General features: G+C 52.8%; 1 protein-coding gene across 4 annotated transcripts; it reads left to right on the top strand.

Annotated features, from left to right (window-relative positions):
• The first annotated feature begins 4948 nt into the window (after window positions 1-4948).
• Window positions 4949-10004, top strand: MAD2L2 (mitotic arrest deficient 2 like 2). Of its 4 annotated transcripts, none has more exons than XM_017643268.3 (10): window positions 4949-5089; window positions 5184-5359; window positions 5513-5564; window positions 5659-5777; window positions 6809-6880; window positions 7454-7554; window positions 8365-8459; window positions 8773-8846; window positions 9336-9428; window positions 9672-10004. In XM_017643268.3, exons 2-10 carry the CDS (start codon window positions 5333-5335, stop codon window positions 9711-9713), a joined length of 675 nt encoding a protein of 224 aa, XP_017498757.1. In that variant the 5' UTR covers window positions 4949-5089; window positions 5184-5332; the 3' UTR covers window positions 9714-10004. The 4 variants fall into 4 exon arrangements, with proteins under 4 accessions (XP_017498757.1, XP_036855894.1, XP_036855892.1 ...); XM_036999997.2 differs by having other exon boundaries at window positions 4955-5089; window positions 5205-5359; XM_036999999.2 differs by lacking the exon at window positions 6809-6880.
• The last annotated feature ends 109 nt before the right edge of the window (window positions 10005-10113 follow it).

The raw sequence follows: 10113 nt of genomic DNA, 5'->3' as shown, positions 1-10113 counted from the left end.
TGTGGCCAGGCATTCACTGAACTGGAAGCAAAATAGCAGACTCTGGTTTAAATGTTGCTGCTATGGCTCTTCCCCAGGGCTGGTAATCTTTTGCCTTGTTTGGACTCTGTTCTCTGGGTTCTTCCAGATTAATGCAGTAGGAAAAAGTGGATGTTAGGAGAGGCCTGAACTCCTACCCCATCCAGGTTATGGTGACTTTAGGCCTCACTTTCCCTACAGCTGAATGGCCAAAATGGAAATAAATATCCATCAGCTGATGAATGGGTGAACAAAATGTAGTATATACCCACAATGAAATATTATTTGGCCATTAAAAGCAATGAAGTACCAATACATGCTACAATCTGGACAAGTCTTGAAAATACTGTGCTAAGTGAAACAAGCCAGACATAAAAGGCCACATAGTTTCTGATTTATGTGAAATGTTCAGGTCTGTAGAGACGGAAAGTAGACTAGTGGCTGCCAGGGGAAGGGGACAGGGGAGGCTGGGAGTGACTGTTCATATGTGGGGTTTTTCTTTCTGGGATGATGAAAGTGTTGTGGAATTAATAGCGGTGATTGATGCATAACTTTGTGAACACACTAAAACCACTGAATTGCACACTTTAAAAGGGTGAACTTTATGGTTTGTGAATTGTATTTCAGTTATTTTTTTTTAAAGTGGCAGTTGAGCTAGATCCAGGGTTCTTATCCTGTGGACTAGGATGACTTCTGAGGGCCCAGAAACCTCTGAAATTGTGGAAGACATGTAGCGTCTCTGCATTTCTGTGGGTAGAAGTTCAAAGTTTAAGAAGAGACGATCTGTAAAGTGCCACAGACCAACAAGAGTTCAAAGACACTGGAGAGTCAGCAGAACCCCGGAGGGAGGGACTGGTGTGTGTGGGCTCTATCGTGGCTGAAGTGTTGGGAGCCATCAAATATTACTGGCCTGAGGTCAGGGCTCTGGTTTGGGTCTGAGGTCAGCAGTGGACTCCGGGATCTGGGGCAGGTGTATAGGCCAGGCCTCATACCAGAAGATCAGAGGAGGGAGGAGGAGCGGAGCTGTCTGTCTGCTGCATTCTCCTGTCTGTTAGGCATCTCTGGCCATGAGGATGCATGTCCTCCCTTAGGGCATCTTGGGGGCTGCCAGCTTCCCTGGGAAATGGAAATGGGGAGGCGGCACAGCTAAGGGTGTTCTGGATGGGGTTTTGAAGAGCATGATGGCTGGTCCAGATTGTTTGCTCTAGGGGCTTAGATGCTGTGTTAGATCTTAATATCATTGTCATAAATAACAGCCATTAACTGAGCATTTATGTGCCAGTCATGTGCACTTCATATTTTCACACACATTATCTCATTCCTTGCTCAATCCTATGAAACTGGTGCTACCATTATTCTGTTTTACAGATGGGGAAACTGAGATTCAGAGAGGGAAGGGCCTCACAGCTGGTTAAGGGGCAGCAGTGGGCAAAGAAGTAGCAGGTTGGGCACATGAACAGCCTGGTGGGTGCAGGGGTAACTGCAATGAGCATCCCACAGCCTTTGCTCCATTTTCAAAAGCAACTTTTCTCTGTGCACCGGCACCTGTGGTCCAAGCACTGAAACAGAAGCCCTTTGCTCCTCATTCAGACTAAGTTAGGATTCAAGTCAGGTAAGTGGCAATGAGCCCTTGTCAGCTGTCATTTCATTCCTCCATTCTTTCATCCACTCAGTTATACACACTCATTGAGAACCTGGATTTGGCCAGGCACTGGGTGACGTGCTAGACTAACGAATGAATGAGGCTGAGTCTCTGCCCAGGGGGTGTCCCGGCTGGCTGGGTCACTGAGCGTCGGGGTGTCAGTGGGATTGTCACCAGGCTATCTGTGGCTGACTCTCTGTGGCTCCCCCACCCCTGTGTTTGGTGTCCTGGGAACCCTAGGCAGTGATAGATGATATGTCTCTTGACTAGTTGGGTGGGTATAGGAGGGCCTTTAAAAGCATCTTTGGGAGCTGGACACCTCATTGCCTGTTGTTTTACTCAGGTCACTCAGTGTGTGTTTGTTCCATGAACCCTAGGAATCCTCCTTTGCCCATGCAGGCCCCAGCCTTTGCAAAACTTTCTTGCATCTCATCTTCTAGTTTCAATTTAAATGTCTCTCGGGAGTGATTTCTCTCTGTCCCCATTGCAGACCCTCAAGGGACCTGCTCCAGTTGGCAAAAGAGCTCTCTCTCCTAAACATCCATCCTTCCTTCCCAGATGCCCTCCTACATATTGTCATTACGGCGAAAAATATGCAAATAACTTTGAAAACACTCTCCTAGCAAATGGGTATTCAAAAATGTAATAAATTAACCCCATAATGTAATCTGGGTCCTACAACCATCCATCATGTTGATGCGATTAAGCTATGAAGACCTAGATACAGCAGAGCCGTGTAGATGGAAATGACAGATGAGTCTTTACACCTCCCCCATGGCCCCATGCTACCCCTACTCCCAGCCCCAGCTCCTGGTTCCCATGGAACTCAAGGCCATCAGAGCTTTAGGGAACATCTGTCCAGCCTGTTCACTTCACAAATGAGGAGACAGAGGCCTTTTTGATGTTAGGAGTTAGATCAGTTTGAATCCCTCCTCTTTTGTCTACCAGCCCACCTTCCTCTGTGTATTGTTAGCTCTGAATCCAAAGCCCCAAACTCAGGAATTTTTATCCGTGGGTTTCTAGCTGATAAGGTAGGTACCCCAGAGTCAAACAAAGGCTGCTGGGACCTCAGTGTCCCCATTGGAAAAATGGGAGTGTTGGGTTGTGTGTCCACCAAGGTTTCCCTGAAGTTCTCCTGTGTGTCAGGAGACCAATGGATGGCTTGCACTGTGTCTTCTCAGGGCGGGGGGCTGGGGCCATGGAAGGAATGCCTGGCATGAGCCCCCTTGTTGCTCACACTGTGTCCCCACAGACTCCTGTGGGCTGGACTTCCTCTTCCCCAGGGCCCAATCCCAAGGGACCCGTTACAAGGGCCTCCCCTCCTCCCCAAGACTGCCACTACCTGTCATCAATGAAAAAGCTGCTTGAGCAGCCTCCAGAGAGGGACCAGGGAGGACCCTGCTTTCCCCAGTGGCCAAAGTATCTGCAGTGATTAAATCCTAAGGAGCCAGGGGACATTGTCTATAAGCCAGCGAGCTGCTTTGCTGGCTCTGTGTGAAAACGGTCCTCTGCTATATGGCAGGACGTGCGGAGGGTCCCCAAGTCTTGAGAAAGGTTGCTGTGCCCAAAATATGCCATCAGGTGGATCAATTCCTGAAATAAATTATCCATCCCTTAGGGTTAAGCACTGCAATTGTATGAAATGCCCTTCCTTGGGAACAGCTCAAACTGCTGTGTGGATTTCTTGGGCATTAGGGTCCCTGGGGAGCTTGTTAAAGGGCCGATACCTTGCTGTGCACCCAGACTGAGCCCTACATCTTGGAGGCCCGGATTCCAGGTGTTTAACTGGCTCCCTAGGGATTCTGATGCAGATTTATAAAGACTGCTTTTGAGAAATGCTTTGCTGGCATTCCTGACTCAGTGGGCCAAGTTACTTATTATTGCCCCTGCCCCAACGCCATCAGAAGTGGATAAATGCAGGTCTGAAGGCATCTGGGTGAAGGGCCAGTGCAGGTTTCCACTACTGAGCTGTAAATAGTAAGCATTTCTGGTTAGATCTGTGTACAAAGATGTGTGTGACTCCTAACAAGCTGTTACATCTCTGGAGATCAGAGACAAGGCCCGCCCACCCCCTGGCTTCTGATCCTGACTTGTGCCCATAACTCTGAAGCCACTTCTCTGCCCTTAGTTTTCCCACCTGTAAAATAAAGGGGCTGAAAATAAGCTGAAGCCTTGGAGTCAGACTGGGAGTCAGAACTAGGTTTGTATTCCAACTGTGTAATTTTGGCAAATAACATCTCTGAGCCTGTTTTACCATCTATAATGTGGGGCTGTAAAATGGGTGGTTAATGAGGGAATTAAAGAAATCAGTGCTTGATCTTACTAGCTGATGGACTGTGACTGTAATGGGGATGTGGGGGGGACTTGGTGATGGGGGGTCTAGTAAACATGTTCCTCATGTAATTGTAGATTAATGATACCAAAAAAAAAGAAATCAGTGCTTCATATATAATAAGTGCTCAATCCATGTTAGTAATTATTTTAATATTAATCTGATTATCTCCCAGGGGATTCTCAGCCCTTCCAGAGTCCATGCCTCTGGGAGACTACAGAGCTATAAAACGTAGTGGCAGAAGACACCTCCGCCGGCCCCCCTCCCTCAGTAGCTGTGTGATTCGGATATAGGTTCACCCCTATGAATCTCCTTTGGCTCATCTGTAAAATGGGACAATCTTAGTAATGGAATCATTTTCAAGATTTGTGTCCGTGAGATAATCCACGGACACACTTAGCCCAGTGCCTGGCACAGGGCTGGAGCCCTTAAAAGGTCAGTTATTGTTATGATACTCAGGCCGGAGGTTCTATCTTCTTGGGAAGGAAAGCCAGGCTGCATTTAGGTTCTGGGTGCGGGCGGGGGAGGGGGAATGTCCCCGGTGCACCCCCAATCCTCTCTTGTCTCCGCCCCGGAGCCGGCGGATTCGCTTTCGGTTGGGCAGTTGAGGATCCCGGGATGGTGACTCCGAAGCTAGCAGTAGATGTCGCTGTCCTTAGTCCCTAGCTGTGCCCTCCACCTGGTCCCCACCAGCAACACGTGCCCGCTTCCTCCCAGAGCTTCCTAAGGCGAGGGAAATGCCTTGAGGAGGAAAATACGTGGCGATCCGATGTGGAGACCAAAGTTATCTTTTTTCGCGCGCACCCCAAATTGAAACGCCGCGCGGTCTTAGCGCGCTTGGGCCCGGAGATCCCCGCGCCGAGCCCGGGTCCCGCCCCCGCCCGAGCCCCGCCCCCCGGCTGCCGCTCCCTTCTGTCCCCGCGGTTGGCTGCGCGCTGGAGTGGGCGTGGTTGCCGGAGGGCGTTAGGACCCTTCGGAGCGCCGGCGAGTCACCGAGCTGCGCCCAGGTCGTGGGTAGAGCGGGAGGCTCGAGTGGTCTGGCCGGTGGCTTCCCGCGCGGGGGCCGGACCCCAGCCCAGGCACCGAGGCCGGAGCCGGTACCGGGGGCGGGGGAGAGGGGCGGGATTCCTTCCGGGGAGGGATCTAGCCAGCAGGGGGTGGAGTCTTATCAGCCTAGTTTCGCTCTTCTAGTGTCCGGCTTTACGCTCCCAGGCCTGCTCATCCAGTTGTTCCTTCTGCGGCAGCGGCCATGCCCTCTTCGCGGGCACAGCTCTGGCCTCTCCTACCCACGAGACGGCAGGGCGAAGCGGCCACTGGACAGGCTGATCGGGGCGCAGCTTATGACCCCGACCTGTGACGCCAGCGCGGTGGGGGGGCCCTTCCCGGCTGCCCGGATTCTGTGTGCAGGGAGGGTCCCGACCCTATCACCCCCGCACCGAGGAGAGGGGTCATGGAAGCAGGTGGGCCCTGCGGTTGCATTGGTCTTTGGAACTAGCCCCTACTCCTGCCCCATCTCCTAGGTGGCTGGAAGGATGACCACGCTCACGCGACAGGACCTCAACTTTGGTCAAGGTAGGGAGGCTGGACTTGCGGACCCGAGGTGGGATTGAGGGACGGCCTGGGCGGACGGGCTTCACCCAGCGCACCGGATTTTGCCCCCTCGCAGTGGTGGCCGACGTGCTCTGCGAGTTCCTGGAGGTGGCCGTGCACCTAATTCTCTATGTGCGTGAGGTCTACCCGGTGGGCATCTTTCAGAAGCGTAAGAAGTACAACGTGCCTGTCCAGGTGAGCCCCCACAGCCACCTGGGGCCACTGGCTCACCCCCCAGTTACAGAGTGCGTAGAGGATGGATTTTTAAAATTCTTCCACCTTCAGGCCAGCGCTCTCATTCCCCACGGCCTGGCCTTGCCTTCTAGTTTCCGACAGCTGCTGGTAGCCTGGTAGTTTCCCCGCCCTCACTGCTGTGGCAATTCCCTTTCCCAGAAGTTAGGGACCCAGACTTTAGATTAGAGTTGCACCCCTGCCCCCACTCCACGTAGTTGCATTTTAAAGAGTTCCTGAAGCTGGTGAAAGTTTGGTTTGGGGAGGGGTTCCTGTAAGTTCAGGCACCTTCTTTCACCCCTCGTTTACCCTAATTGTGATGGGGTGTTTTAGGTTAAAAGGCAGACAAAGCAGCAAACATGCTACTCTATCTCTGGTCTCTAGAAGTGCCTGCCTCTTAGAAGGCACTCAGTAAACATCAAAATAAAAGACTGACTACTGGAAGGTGTTGGAGGCTTAAAGGTTATCCAGGGAAAAGGAAAAAGAATTGGCAATTACTGAGCACCCATTGTGTACTAGGTACTTATCTTAATCCTCACTTTTTCTTTATGAGATTTTCTACAGATGAAGTAATTAAAGCTCAGAGAAGTTAAGTAATTTGCCTGAGGCCACACAGCTCCTTAGTTACAGATTCTTAACTTCTGAAAATTGATTAAATTTCTGGATCCCCGTTCTGGAAAAATGCCTGAATGCCCAAATACTCATAATTTTGGTACTTATCAGATTGGAGGACCCTATGGACCCCACATTAGGAACCCCTAATGCTGTATTACATGCTGATGTTGAGATTGAATCTTATCCTCTAACTTATCTTCTTCTGTGGATAATTCAGTTCTTTGCCTATGATGGGAAGTCAGTGTCTTGAGTAGGGTGCCCTAGGGAACTGCTGGGCCTCTCTCCAAAGGCAGATAGGGCCGTGGGCTCCAGGAGGGGGTGTCAGGTGGTTTCACTACTGGAGCTGTGGGCCTCACCAGCCATCACGGGATTATGTGCAGATGTCCTGCCACCCAGAGCTGAACCAGTACATCCAGGACACGCTGCACTGTGTGAAGCCACTGCTGGAGAAGGTGAGGGCACCAGGCGCCCTGACCTGTCTTACCCCCAGTCTGCTCCTCTATGCTTCAGGATGAGGTGATGCTGGGACCATGTGGGGTCCCCATGGCTCCCAGAATCCTGCCTCTTCCATGCACCCCGGACGCCACCCCTGCTCAAGGATAGGCCCCAGGTCACGTGAGCCATGTTGAGGGTGTGCTGGGCCTGGGAGTCCTGGTTGGTGGAGCTGGCTCTCTGACGGGCTGGCCCTGGAAGGTTCTGAGTTTTGCTCACATTTGCTTTTCTCCCCTCTGCCCCCGGTTGTCTGGGCTCGGCCCCTTCCAGTTTCCTTCTATCTTGCTGTGCTCTCTGAGACAATCTGATACCTCCATGGGGCCCAGGCAGCCCCTCCTCTCAGCCAGTGCGGCTCATGTCTGGGGGTGCTTATGTGTACTTCTTAAACCTCTCTCTGGGCTCTCAAGGACCCTTGGCCCAGAAGCTGAGCAGGGCTACTATGTGCCCTTTCCCATCCTTTCTTGGACAGGAAGGGTGTGGTGGCAGCAGGGTGGGGTGTCGGGTTCTGGAGCAGGGGATTCCTGTCCCTGCAGAATGATGTGGAGAAAGTGGTGGTGGTGATTTTGGACAAAGAGCACCGCCCAGTGGAGAAATTCGTCTTTGAAATCACCCAGCCTCCGCTGCTGTCCATCAGGTGAGCTGCCTCTCCCTAATCCACCTGCTAGCTGGTGTGAGGACCCTAGCAGTACGCCCAACCTTGACCACCTTCAGGCAGGCCCTGGAGGCTTTGGTAAAATCTGAGAGGAGAGACGGTAACATGTGCAATATAGTTAGTGGCTGAGTCACAGCTGGCTATCCAGAGGTCTCTGTGGATATGACGCAGGTTACACAGAGACCCTTCTTTCACATCTGGACAGTCATAGCTTTGGTGAATGGCTAGTCACAACCCCATTTTAAATGGAGAAACCAAGGTCCAGAGAGATGACATGAGCTACGTAAGGTCACCCAGATGGTGGCAGAACCAGGGCACAGACCCAGTTTCTTGGCTTCCCAAATGTCCAGGTCATAGTGGACCTTGGGCAGGTATATTGGCTGGTAAGCTGCTGGCTGCCTGTGGTGTCAGGTCACTGGAATCTCCACTTAGTGTGTGGCCTCAGGCAAGCCCCTTTTCTTCCTGGCTTGGTGACCCTGGGGATGAAGAGGCTTGTGCTATGTCCTGGTTCTGATTCTTCTGATTCTGGGCTGCACATTAGAACCACCTGCAGGGGCTCTCTACACTCGCTTTCACCCATTCTGACTTAATTTGGCTGGGATGGAACTCAACGCTGGTTTTAAACTTCCCCGATGACTTTAACGGAGATAGGTGGTCGGGCCCTTACACACTCAGGCCAACACACTCAAAAGCACTGGAGGGGCTGGATCCCCAGGTCAGCTTCCAGAGTTGACTGTGTGCTGGGGGAAAGGGGCAGCAGTGTGACAGGAGAACCTCCCCTGTCCTTCCCAGCTCAGACTCCTTGCTGTCTCACGTGGAGCAGCTGCTCCGAGCTTTCATCCTGAAGATCAGTGTGTGTGATGCTGTCCTGGACCACAACCCCCCAGGTGTGCTCTCACCCCACTCCCTCTTCCCTAGGTAGCCACAGATTGGACTGTGGTCTCAGGTCCCTGTGTGGCTGCACAGAGCCTCTTCCCTCCCTTCCTGCCTTTTAGAACCCCTCTAAAAGTCCACTTCCTCCCGGAAGTTTCCCTGATTGACTCCACCTGGCTTCAGTCTCCCAGATGACTGTGTCTTATCCTAGCACTTGGTATACACTCTGCCCTGTGGGGTTGCTGGGCCAGCTAGGGAGACAGGAACAGGCTGTGCCCATGGCAGGCATGGGGTGGCCCAGCCTTGACTAAACTCTTCCTTCCTTAGGCTGTACCTTCACAGTCTTAGTGCACACAAGAGAAGCTGCCACTCGCAACATGGAAAAGATCCAGGTCATCAAGGTGAGGGGACCTTGGTCTAGGGATGGGCAGGGAGATTGCTGGGAGGCTTTGAAAACCACATGCCCCAATTCTGAGAGAGCAGAGGTGCGGCTTATGGCAGTGCCTGGCCTCCAGTAAGCTCTCACCATGTCTTACCCATGTGGCCACATTCCTGTCACTGCCCCACCTGTACATTCAGCCCTGACGGGGGGGGGCGGGGTGCAGCCACATGCTGGGGCTGCCGGTCAGTAGGGGCTCTCAAGGGAGGGGGTTCTTGCCTATCAGTTTCAGAAGCGGTGCTTGGGGCTTGTTAGATCACTTGGGTTCCTGACTCTACAGACTCGGCCTCTCTGGCAGAGGGACCTGGAATCTGTGCTGTCAGCAGTTCCCTGGTGATGCTATGTTCCCTGAAGTCTGAGGACCCCAGCCCTGGATGGGGAGGGAGTAGTTGAGTGAGGGCAGGCCATGGCCCGGCCTCCTTCCACCCCCTTACCGTGGTCCCCTCCCTAGGACTTCCCCTGGATCCTGGCAGATGAGCAGGATGTCCACATGCATGACCCCCGGCTGATACCCCTAAAAACCATGACCTCAGACATTTTAAAGGTGAGCTGCAGGAAATCGGGTAAGCTTTATTTAGGGTGTGCTTAGGCCTTGCCAGAGGGCTTGGTCTAGGTCAAGGTTTGGGCTAGATGACCAGTGGATGCCCAACTCCCTCTTTCCCTTAACCCCTGGCTATGACCACCCAACCCCACCCTAGGCAGAGATCTGCCTGCCGGGGCTCATGGGCCCTCCAGAGTAGGTGCCCTTGCTGTCCACCTGACCACAGCTGTTGTTCCTGTCCATCAGATGCAGCTCTACGTGGAAGAACGAGCTCATAAAAGCAGCTGAGAGTGCGCCTTCCCCCCACGGATACCACAACTGTAGGACTTTGGGGGCCCCAGCCTAGGGCAATGCTGCAGGGCCACCCTGATTCCAAGTGCTCTTATTGCCTCTACGTATAGACCACCCACCTCCAGCCCACGGCTGCCCAGGTCTGGTTGCTTCATGGAGAAATCACCCCCAGGAGGGCAGTGAACGGTGCTGGGACCTTGAATTCTTAGCCTCCTGGGGTTTGGCTGGCCGACACCGTCTCAACTACTGTGTTGTGAGTTGTTTCAATAAAGGGGCCCCAAGGGCTGAGCCAAGCTGTCACTACCTGAAGTGGGAGGGAATGGGTGCAGCCAAAGTAACCTGGAGGGAGAGGCTGCTTCTCTACCTCAGTGCCAAGGACCCTGTACCCAACCCCAGG

This window comes from Manis javanica, chromosome 4 (genome assembly GCF_040802235.1).
Source record: "Manis javanica isolate MJ-LG chromosome 4, MJ_LKY, whole genome shotgun sequence".
NCBI lineage: Eukaryota > Metazoa > Chordata > Mammalia > Pholidota > Manidae > Manis > Manis javanica.
The sequence above is the reverse complement of the archived record's forward strand: the minus strand, read 5'-3'. Positions and strand labels throughout refer to the sequence as shown.